At 43.4% G+C, this 12,383-nt stretch overlaps 1 protein-coding gene across 2 annotated transcripts in view; it reads left to right on the top strand.

Annotated features, from left to right (window-relative positions):
* Window positions 1-12,383, top strand: part of Il16 (interleukin 16) — an 84,536-nt gene that overhangs the window by 28,608 nt on the left and 43,545 nt on the right. Inside the window, exons 3-4 of one of the 2 annotated variants that reach the window (XM_029533043.1) lie at window positions 6,255-6,363; window positions 11,663-11,796. In XM_029533043.1, coding sequence (XP_029388903.1) covers window positions 6,255-6,363; window positions 11,663-11,796 — 243 coding nt within the window. Of the gene's footprint in view, window positions 1-6,254; window positions 6,364-11,662; window positions 11,821-12,383 lie in introns of both variants that reach the window. The other variant, XM_021212404.2, reaches the window with a different exon arrangement.

Genomic DNA, 12,383 nt, shown 5'->3' with positions numbered 1-12,383 from the left:
GCAGAGGCAGAGGCAGAGGCAGAGGCAGAGAGGCAGAGGCAGAGGCAGAGGCAGAGGCAGAGGCAGGTAAATTGCTCTGCCAGCTTGGTCTGTATAGTGAGTCTCAGGACATCCAGAGCCACTCAAAGAAAACCTATCTTGAAGAATCACAACAAAACATTTCTTTTGAGAAATCTTCAGCCTGTTTTCCAAATCAGTTTCATTGCCTTACATTTTTACCTTTAGTGTGAGACTCAAAATTTTTTGTGTATATGTATGGTTATATATGTATGTGTTCACACATGTGGAGATTCTTGTGTGTGGGTGGATGCAGGCCCACCTGTTTGTACACTCATGTACAGGCTAGGGGTTAGCTTAGGGTGTTATTTTTCAGGTGCCATCTACCTCATGCATTAAAATATTTTAATATGCAAATGAAACAACTTACTAGTAGATATGAAGAAGCTATTAGAGTTGTTCTCATTTTTTAAAACACTGGAATGAATTTGAAGAACTTAGTCATTCCATTTCCATTCCCAATACTGTGACATCCCCATGATACTAATGTAGATGGAGGAAGGCTGAAAGCCCATACAGTCTGCCTGAGTTTTGCATGATACAAGTAGGTAACTTTTATTGGCAGTTTTTACTGACAGGCCCAGTGATAGTGATACAATGTAACCTATCATTGCAGGTGAATTTATCTTTTGATTGCTTTCTTCTTTTGCTTTTATTATAAAATTACTTTATTGAAGTGAACTCTAAAATGAAAATATCCTGCAGCTAGATTAAAGTAGCCACTGAAAGACTTGTTCAGTTCCTAACTCTATTCATCTCAGTGAACCATTAGAATGGCCATTCTGAAACTGTGGCTCTTGGATTAGGGTTTTATATGTTCACTATCGATTGCCAGTGTCATGTTAGTCGTATCTTTATACACTTATTCATCACCTGACCCCCTCCCCTCCACAGAAACTGTGATGGAATTGAAACTAGAAAAGAAAAAAAAAACATTATCTTTATATCTTCTTCCACAACACATGTGTCCATTTACCTGTATTCTGTACTTCCCATTACCTAATATCACCCTCTCTTGACTTTCCTAATTAGTATACTGTACCCACACTAACAATGATTTATATGTGCTTTTATACATTACAGGCTAGGGTCCAAGTATAAGAGAAAACACCTTGTTTTCTAAGATAGGATCTCACTGAGTAGTTGAGGCTGGCCATAGAGCTGCTGGAAGGATGGCCACCTTCCCGGAAGTAGAACTGTAACTGTGTGCCACCATGCTAGGCTGGGGACTGAATGTAGGTGCTAGTATTGCAAGGTGAGCACTTTTCCCAGTGAGGCACCTCCCCAGCCTCTGGATCATTTCTTGAGTATCTTCTCTCTGCTGGTGGGAAGAGTGAGGGTGTGACCACAGCCCTGGTGGCTTGTGTGAAGCAGTGTCTCACCTTGGCTTTGATTGGCATGACTACTATTCTGTTTCCTTTCTGTTGCTATGACAAACTCCAGGACCCAAGACAACTCAGAGCAGGAAAGGGTTTGGTCTACATTTCCATTTGCCTGATTTTCTTCTTGGAGTTTTACTGCTCTGCCTCTTTCTTATAGACATAGAACCATTTTGAATTCCTTTGTATGTATGGTGTGAGAAAACAAGTCCAGAGCCTAAACTTCTCCCAAGGCTTACAAGTCCCATTGCTCCACCGGGAAAGCTCGTTTTGCATGTGGACTGCTAGCTGACATCACTGGCAAGACTGACACTGCTGGGGCTTTCTGTTTTCTTTTGAATGGAGTTGCTGTAGTGCTGCATATGAGGAAACTCCACATCATAACCCTCTTTCTTATAGGCATAGGACCGTTTTGAATTACTTTGTGTGTATGGTGTGAGAAAGAAGTTAGTTCCTTTATGTAGAAATATGGCTTTCCATAAAAGTGTCCGCAGCGGGAAAGGGATGCTGAGAGTTCAGCCATGGGTGGTTCAGCCATGGAGAAAGCTCACTGGGGACTATGTCGGACTACCTCCACTTCCCCAGGCGATTTCTTCTGGGTGCAAGGCTGGGAACTTACAGTGTAACCTTTACTCAGTGATATCTGCTCTTTTACCCGGAAGCTCCATCTGTGGGGACACCGATCTGTTTGGGACTCTCAATGAGGAACTACACTTGGACCACACCTTAATGGGGTTGCCTCAGACAGCTTCTGCTGATGTTTGTAAGCTCCCGATTTGAAGATGTTAGTTACCTTTCTCCAGTTTATCTGCTTGCTTGTTTTGGCTTGGCCCCTCCCCTGAAGAGACATTCTATCTCGTCTTAAACTCTCTCCAGCTACAGTCACAAGGAGGCCTTTCCAGTCCATTTCTGCTGGATATTTTGAGCAAACAATTTGATGGTGCTTAATAAACAATTCTGCTTCCATAAAAAAAAAAAAAAAGAAATATGTCTTTCTAAGTATCATTTGTTACAATGATTCTTTTCACGGCATCAAACACAACGGTAGCAGGCTGACCTGAGCCAGGACCTTGTACTGTGACAGAAACAAGAATGGGCATGCTGAAGAGGCATGAGAAGATGGAGTTAGGACATGGTGACAGTGGTCGTGTTGTGGATAAGGGTGTGAACATCAAAGGGAAGTTTTGGGTGTGTTTGTTGAGACTAGTAGATATGCAACATCTTCCTTTTGACTAGGTAGTTGCCCCAGAACCAATCTGTGGGAGCCTATTGTTTTGTTTGTAAGACACAATGCCCTAGAATCTGCTGCCATCATCCTGGGCTCACCCTCTTATTCCATGGGAACTATATAGCTTTTCATTGTTAGAGTTTAGGGCTGTTGGTCCCTAAAAGCAATATGGCCAACATTAATGTTGAAAAAGAGTTTTTTGGCCAAGGCCATTTGGTCCCTCGAGGACTGGTTGGTACAGAGATGGAGGTCTAGGTCATAGTGGAGTGTGTTGCCCACCGGATGGCTGCCATGCTCTCAGTCTCTGATGAAAACAAGGGTAAGTGTGTTCCAATGACTTTGTTAGCCCCTTAACCTCAGTGACAAAAGCCTCAGCATGGAGAGGAGCCCCACCTTGGGAGCAAGAACAGAAGAATCCTGTTCTGCGCGCTGCCGAGGGAGGCCCCTGTGGAACTGCTCTCAGGGATCCTACAGAGACTCCTTTCACGAGAAGCTGCCCCACCCAGGACATGCTTGTCCAAGAGTGGTCAGGCTCCCCTGGGAGCCAAGCAAAGCAGTTTGATTCCCATGAATCATTTTCTGATATGTGATCATTTCAGAAAAGGAGGCAGCCTGGAGGCTTTAAACATAACCATCTCTCAAAATCATCACTCAAAAGTACAGAGCTGCAAGTGATGGCAAGTTTTGGTTAGCACATCTCTCAACCTAGAGAGAAGGAAACTGAGCCTGAGCAATCACACAGCAAGTTAGGAGCCATGAGGAAGTCAGCTCTGCAGGCCTCAGGACCTACCCTCCATCTCCTCAGACAATTCTGGTGAGGAGGTCACCAAGTTTGACATCTTAAAAGAAAAAAAGCCAACTTGTTTTGAGATTTATTTATTTTTATTATGTGTGTATGTGGATGTTTTGCCTGTATGTGTATCTATGCACCACATGCATGTATTGCCCATGAAAACCAGAGGAAACAGTGATGTAGGAAGGTATTGGGTCCCCTGGAACTGAAGTTACAAATGGTTGTCAGCTGCCATGTGGATGCAGGGAATTGAATCCCAGTTCTCTAGAAGAGTTTAGCCAGTGGCCTAAAATGCTGCTCCATCTCCCCAGCTTCTTCTTTCTTAAAAAAATTCTTGTGATAGAGCATACATACTCATGGGCACATACATGGGCACACACACACACACACACACACACACACACACACACACACACACACAGGTTTGAGGACAAACTTGGGTGTCATCCTCACAAATTCTATCTACGTCCTTGAATACAGGCTATGATATTAGCCTGGAGATTGCCTGTTAGGATAGACTGGGCAGCCAGTGAACCCGAGGGATCTTTGTGTGTCTACATTGCCAGTGCTGAGATTTAGTTCACTGTCACACCAGACATTTTCGTGGGTGTCAGCGATTAAACTCAGGTTATCATCGCACACAAAGAACAATTTATCAACTGATCCATCTACTCAGCCTCCAGCTTGGCCTTGAAATGAACTCAGAGCACATAAGGGCACATAAGGGCACATAAGGGCACTGTGGCATTGGTGTTCCCGACACAGAACGTCTAAAAACATGTGCATTTCCTTTTTCAGGAACCTTTAGGTTGCAAGTTTTTTTCCTCAGTGAAGCAATATTGCCACACATACCCCATGTAAGAACATACACATACCCCAGACAAAGGAAAAGAAAGGGAAAAGTAGGTATCATTTCATCATTCAAATACATTTTTGCTAATTCATGAGAGCTGAGTCTTGTATGTCATGTCTTGCCTGTTGTGTATTCTCACAGCTAGGAAGAGGGCCCAGTACATAGTAAGTTTTAGCAAACGTTTGTTGAAGGAATGTTGCTATCTTTGTGCATCTAGATTTAGTTCTTTTTACTGTATTTCTTATATTCTGTGGTTAGACTATTATAAAGTATTTTAAACCTTATAGATCATTTACCAAGCCATTCAAATTCAACAGCCCACAGACAGGCTTTTGTTTAGCGAGTTTCCCATCTATAGGTTCCCTGAAATACCCCCCCCACACACACACATGTGGTGTGTGTGTGTGTGTGTGTGTGTGTGTGTGTGTGTGCATGCGTGCATGCACAGTTATGGAAGTGCCTGAGTAAACCAATGTTTTTATAGCTAGTAAAGTTACAAAATAGGACATAACCGCCTCACATTTCACTTCTAATATCTTGGAGAAAGTAGATGAAATAGAATACAAGTTTTTCCAGAGTCTTCTCTCACACAAGGAAGAGTCGAATTTCCCTTCACCATGAAAGAGAAATGAGACCAACCGTATTGTTTAACATACTCAGTATAACAGAGACTCACTCTCTCTGTGAGTGTATGTGTACGTGTGTGCTCAATGTGCATGTGAGTGTGTGCGAAATGGGCTGTGTATGTGGTGTGTGTGTAGTATGTGTGGGGTATGTGTGTGAGTGTGTGTGCGTGAGAGTCTGCATGTGAATGTGTAGTGTGTGTATGTGGTATTCATGTATATGTGTGTGTGTGGTGTGTGCGTATATGTGTGTATGTGTATGAGAGTGTGAGCGTGTGGTGTGTGTATGTTGTGTGTGTGATCTCTGTGGTGTGTGTGTGTGTGTGTGTGTGTACTCTTGTGTATGTGCAGAGATTAGAAGTCAACACTGGTTATCTTCCTCATCCATCCTACACCTTATTTTTTGGAGACAGGATCTCCAGCTGCACCCAGAGCTCACTGATTCCGCAAGACCTGGCCAGTGAGCTCCAGGGGTCCACCTGTCACTGCTTCCCCAGTATTGACACAAGCATACTAGGCTGCACCTGGCTTTTTTTTTTCACATGGTACTGGGGATCCAAACTTAAGTCCTCATCCTTACTTGGCAAGCACTTTATAGATTATACCAGCCCTAGAAACTATTCATACAAAAAAAAAATCATTACTATAAAAGAAGTGATGTCATTCAACATGGTAAGGCAGAAATAAAAGAGAATTATAAACAATTTGATATGACTTTTAAGGTTCTAAATTAAGTGCTGACAACTAGAAATCAGCAATGTAATACATTTACAGTGCTCAGAAGAATGCACGGATGTTTCAATATTCTAAAGCTCTATAATATTTGTTCAACAATAATTGTGTGCGTGTCTTTGGTAGAATATCTCAGGACAGTGAAGCGCCCTCGTTATCTCTGGCACAGCTCTCTGTTCACACCTCTCTCCAAGCCTCATCAGAGCACTGCCTTCCTCAGTAGTGATCTTTCATATTTGCTTATGGTTAGCCTTTGTTTACTAAAAGTCAGTTATCCAAGGTCAGCCCTTGTCTATCCTGATCACTGCTGAATTCCTCATGTCTAATGAAGAACCTGAAATGCATTTGGTGCATTTGTTTAATATTTATGTAATTTCTATTGTTAATTACTTTTTAGTTTAATGAATGTGTATCTAGGAATAAATGGCTGCGAGTGGTCTTAAATCCAGTTCTTGGAGTGCCTGCTACTTTAGTAGAGATATAGGCAAAACAACAAGTATTTCTCTGGTCCATGCCAACAGCCCATTACGCTAAGCATACTTGTCAACTCTAACTTGCTGTATAAAAAGATGGGGAACTGTTTTCACAGGAATCGTCTACAACTTCCTCTAAAGAAAAGACTGGAAAACCAGAAGCACAAAGTAGCAGCTTTCTGTTTCCTAAAGCTTGCCACCAAAGGACACGCAGCAACTCCACCAGTAAGTATCTTCCCCAAATATCTTCTGGAACAGGGCTGTGTTAGCTCCTTTTCTGTTGCTGATAAAGCACATGACCAAGGCTATTAAAGAAGGAGGGCTTTCGTTGTCGTTGTCGTTGTCGTTGTCGTTGTCGTTGTCGTTGTCGTTGTCGTTGTTGTTGTTGTTGTTGGTGGTGGTGGTGGTGGTTGGTTGATTGGTTGGTTAGTTTTTTTGGCTTATGATTCCAGAAGGCTAGAGTCAATAATGGCTGGAAGAGACAGCAAACAGTCATGCTGGCAGGAGCAGACTGCTGAAAGCTCACATCTTGAACCACAGGCAGAGAGCAGAGAGAAAACTCGAAGTGAGAGATTTTAAACTTTCAAACCCACCTCCAGTTACAAACATCCATCACAAGGCCTCAGCTCCTACACCACCCCAAACAGTACCATGACCTGGAGACCTATGGATCTACATGGGCCTATAGGGGACATTATCATTCAAACCACTACAAGACTTTAACTGCTCTTGAATATCAGAACTAGCAGGACTGCCAGTGCTGTGAGGGAGATTAAGAGACTGGCTTTTCCCTGGCCTTTCAAGAATAAACCAAGATGGGAGCTGTTCGTTTCTCAGAGAATATTCTTCATGAGTGTGCTTCCCAGACAGCTAGAGAGGTTAACATTGGCCTTACCATGTCTCTGTGACCAGTTCTTCTGCCTGGGTGACATTCTGAGAAAGAAAGAAAGAAAGAAAGAAAGAAAGAAAGAAAGAAAGAAAGAAAGAAAGAAAGAAAGAAAGAAAGAAAGAAAGANAAAGAAAGAAAGAAAGAAAGAGGAAGGAAGGAAGGAAGGAAGGAAGGAAGGAAGGAAGGAAGGAAGGAAGGAAGGAAGGAAGGAAACAAGCAGAGCAGCTCCTCTAGCTGCTCTCTGAGCCAGCTTATCTCTCTCCCTATGACCTATGCTGCCTTATCTGTGATCTGATAGGGCCTGAGGCTGGAAGACCTCAGGACTCTTGATTGCTGTAAATAGAATCATAAGAATGAAGAAATTAAGACCACAGTGAGTCATAACACTAGCCATGCAGATACTGATCCCTGCTAACATTCTCAGTTAATTCCAAACTCTTCCCATGTGACTGCAGAAAGCTCTGATGCACAAGTCACTGGGAATTCTGTTCTAAACACCATTTTTTCTCTTAGTGGAAACACATTATTTCATTATATGAACATTACAATCTACTTAACCAACTCTCTCTTCCTAGATATTTGGATTATATAGTATATAGAGATTATATGTAATATATGATATAAATACTATATCAGTCTTTCACTAGCATAATCCGTATCGTTTACTTTATACATTAAATTTTATTTGCACCCGTGTTGGTTCTAAAGGGTAACCCTGTTAGTCTGCCTATCTGCAAATGGGAAATACTTGAAAAAAAATTACATTTGTATAGAAAATGTGTAGATTCTTCTCCTCGTTGTCTTCTAAAGAATCCAGCATAAGAAGTGCATGTCTATGCATCTATTTTGTGATGATAATGCAGTAAGTTTATACAAAATAAATAAGTGGAAAGCACCACTTATTCTGGTATCTGCAGGGGTTCCTTGAAGCAATTATTGTCCGTGAACATTGTGTGTCAGCCACATCTGTTGAAAGCTGAGAGTGGGGTGTATAGCTAGAGTCCCATCATGTGAAGAGTGGGGTTTATATATCGAGTCCCATCATGTGGGTGTAGAGGTAGGATAATCAGGAATGTGAGGCCATGCTGGGTTACAGCAGTTCCTGTCTCAGAAGCAAATCAAAACAAAGCGAACTAAAACCAAACCAACCAACTAAACAACAACGAAACCAAAGCAAAAAACACAAACCAAAACACCAAAGCAGCACAAAGAGAGCAGATTCCAGGGCGAGTGTGCTTGGGCTGGCATCTAGCTTCTTTGGAAGTGATTATCTCCGTGACTTTAGGGAAGTTTCTTGACTGTCTGAGCCTCATTATTCTATGTCAATGCCAGCCATCCCTAAATGAATTAGGCCCATTTGGAGGCTTGTGTAACTTGGTTTCTTGTTACAGTCTAGGAGTTGACTTTCGGTTTAAGTAGTAGGTCTTTACAGCTTAAGAACTTTGGCCACACTTTAGCCTGACACTCCTTCAGCAGCAAACATGATCACCTACTTCTTCACACTGAATTATTTTTATTTTTTAATATTTATCACAGCCTTCTCTCTCTTCCCTGTTTCTGCTTCTCTGCTTTGCTTTGCATCTGGGACCAGTTACACACTCTGTCGGAGCTCTGTCTAAAATGAAACAAAGAGACCCTGTTCAAAATTATTAAGAATTTCAAAGTGGCAGCAGCCCAGCCTTAAACCAAGCTGGGAGTCTTCTAGCTGCAGGCTCTGGTGACTGCACAGGCAACATGTTCATAATCTCAGCCATGCTGGTGTCCTGGGAGCTGATCTCTCAGACAGTGCCACCCACCTCCCAGCTGAGTTCAGTTACTGAGAGCATTGGTGGGTGACAGGCTGTAGGACAGACCCTTGTACTGCTTTCCTGGTACCCTGACTGTCCATCACCCAAGTGGTCTGTCTTCCCTAGATGTGGCTCAGTCAGCCCAACTGATACAATTTCCTCCCTGTGCCCTTCAGGCCTCGGCAGGTAATGGCCTCCAGGACCCCAGCACATCTGGCTGTTTGTGTAAATGTGCCTTTGGTTTCTTATGCAAGCTATGACTTGCACGCTGGCTTATAAAGCAGCTGGAAGACAGTCCTCTTTAGACAAATGGAAAGATTTCTTCATTTATTTAGTACATATTTTGGTGACTCTTGCTGGTTTTCTACTTGGGTTATCATTGTCTTATTAATTTATCAAACTCTTGGCTAAATTAATATTGAACATTGGATTTCTTAACCACGCTTTAGAGAATCACTGTGCCCTGCTCTGGCCCCTGTTTATACAGGCCTGGATCCTTGGAAGGGCAGAGCACTGGGAAGTGCAGTGGCTGCCTGAGTCAGGAGGGGCCTAGCTCAGTGGCTCGCCCATGGCTCTGTCATCAATGTGCTGTCTCTCGTTTCAAATTCATTTGTACTTATTTCTCTTCTTCTCCTTCATTCAGTGTAGGTCGTGGTCATGGGGAAGCCCAGGACCCAGAGGTCTGGATTATAGTCTAGACTCACTTACTGCAATGAAGCCACTGAGCCTCTGTCTGCTCACTCATAATAAGTAGGGCGGGGCTCCTGAAAGCCTCTGATAATTGGTTGCATCATCAGGAGAGTCGCCCAGGCCCCTTCAGTGGGCCAGGATGGGTATGGGATCTCCACTCCTATTCAACACTTACATAAATGCAGTGTGTATGCAGATTCAGACTAGATGACCTCAGGCTACCGGCTAAGCATCCTGTCTTCCCCATGCTTCTCCCTCCTGGCCCATCTGGGAGCAATTGGTCCCTACAAGTTACAAAGGATCAGTGTTTCTGAAAAGAGTTCTGGAAGCAACCATCTTGGCAGGGAGAAGTTTTTCTAGCTATTTTCAGAGCACTGAAGAACCAAATCTCCCTCTTTCCATTGTGCCTCTACCTCTGTTCTCAATGGTCTTTAGGCATCTTATGTCCTCAGGAAGCCTCATTCTGACCCTACCTGACTAGTCACTTCCTTTCTTTAGTTTATAAACAAGTCTTTCCCAGTCCCCGCCCCTCCAGGAAGGAATTCTCCAATCTTGATGCTTATTAGATTTCCTGTGAGCCACCAATCATTGTGTCCTTGGTATAGGAGGTTGGGGTCTCCACTTACTCAACCTGAAGGAGGCTAGGGAAACATTGTCCATCCCTGGGGCTCCAGAACCCCTCTGCTAAGGCACTGGCCACACATGACTCCTGAACACATGGCAGCTCACTGTGGAGAACACAGAAAATTTAGAGGACATGCCTGACTGACTAAGTATGAGAGAAAAAAAAATAGAACATGAATATCTCATTAATGTTTTTATATATTGTTTGTATGTTGATGGCACATAGCTTAGACATAGTGAACAGAATAAAATATATTAATAAAATCAAACCAATTTATTCTATTTCCTTTTTGTTCTTTTTATTAAAAAAAAAATTAACCTATTTTATTTGTTTTGACTCTTTGAGACAGGATCATACTGTATAGGCCAGGCCAGCATGAACTCTCTCTTTTTCTTTTTTTTAATCTAAATTTTTATTTTCTTTGAGACAAGATCTCAGATAGCCTTCATGCTTTTAAAACCTAGTATATGGTGGAGGATGGTCTTGAACTCCCCATCCCCCTGTGTAAGAGCTGGGATTATAGGTATGCACTACTCTGCCTGGTCTTCCTCTTACTCCCCCCCCCTTCTGATTTATTTATGTATATGAGTACACTGTAGCTGTCTCCAGAAACACCAGAAGAGGGCGTCAGATCTCATTACAGATGGCTGTGAGCCACCATGTGGTTGCTGGGAATTGAACTCAGGACCTCTGGAAGAGCAGTCAGTGAGTGCTCTTAACCACTGAGACATCTCTCCAGTCCCCTTCCTTTTACTTTTCCAACATGACTACTAGATGAATTTAAATGGCCCGTGGCAGCACACTTTTACTCCATGTTGGGCAGCTCTAGATTGACATCAACCATAAAGACAGACTTAACTGACTGTGATGGTTGAGAGGTGGGAAGTGACTGGTGGTGGGACACAGGTGAATGGCAGGAAGCCCCGTATCCCACACAGACCAGGAAACTGATACTTAGCATTTCCATAGATCCCCAAAGATTCGAGCTGTCTGCCTGTGTGTGATGTGTGTACCTACCACAGTGTGTAAGAGGCAGTGGTGTGTCTGTACGGAGGATTCACTGGTCCTAGCCTCTCCCTGCCTGGTCTCTCTCAGTGGGCCACTTGTCCTCTTCCTGCTTGGCCTCCAGCTCAGTTCCTATCTGTTCCTGCTGTCTCCTCTCCCTTTGGTTGGGATTGGAAACTCTCCAGCAGCCTGGACTAGAGCTATAATGTAGCAATTGAGACCATGTCACCTCTTGCTGAGTTGGATAGGGGTGAAAAGGGAGGGAGCCCATTCTGGTGAAGAATCCTGTTGCTCCTGCAGTACCAAACTCACGGATGAAGGGAGTTAAAATGATGCTGTATCTTCTACAGCCTCAGCCTCATGACAGCACCAGCTATCCTGGGTGCTGAATGGTTTCTGCCCATGAAGAACCCTGTCTAAGGGAGGGCTGGTGATTGGCAAGGCTGATTTTTTCTTTGTCAGGCTTGGTGTTTGAGTGCACACAAATGAGTTCTTCCTGTTTGTTTCCCCACTCCCATCTCTGTTTAGGTGTTAACCCCTACAGTGCTGGAGAAATCGATTTTCCAATGACCAAGAAATCTGCAGCTCCCACGGACAGGCAGCCCTACTCCCTCTGTAGCAACAGGAAGTCCCTCTCTCAACAACTGGACTACCCAATTTCTGTAAGATGGAGGGGAGGGGCCTGGGTATGTGGGAGGATAGAGGTCTGAGTTATTTCCACAGAGGCAGGGGGATTCTTCTTAGTAGTTTTCTGCTCACCGACTGCAGAGAACTTGCTTAGCTCAAGCCTCCGACTAGGCAAAAGTCATCTAGCAAGGCCCACCTGTCAAGAGCCTCATGTGCCAGGCATACGGAACCACTGTTGCTTGTATGCAGTTAGGAGCCAATGCGTAGAGAAACTCCTGTTCTCAAGCTCTCAACTAAAGCTTCCCTTTATTTTATTGGCATAGTAACTGATCTGGGAGGACTAGGGAACTATGGCTTTGATAAACTAAGGAGTTTGTTATCAAAATTCTAGTATGTAACAAAATTGGGACTTGGAGTTGCATTACTTTTAAAAATATTTACTTATTTAGCATGTGTGAATGTCTATTTGTGTATGTGTTGGTGGGGGGAGCTTCGGGGGAGTGAATACCACACACGTGGAGGTCAGAGGACAAATTACGAGACCTGGCTTTTTTCTTCCATCATGTGGGTCCTAGACACACACACACACACACACACACACACACACACACACACACACACA

This window comes from Mus pahari, chromosome 1 (assembly GCF_900095145.1).
Source record: "Mus pahari chromosome 1, PAHARI_EIJ_v1.1, whole genome shotgun sequence".
NCBI lineage: Eukaryota > Metazoa > Chordata > Mammalia > Rodentia > Muridae > Mus > Mus pahari.
The sequence above is the reverse complement of the archived record's forward strand: the minus strand, read 5'-3'. Positions and strand labels throughout refer to the sequence as shown.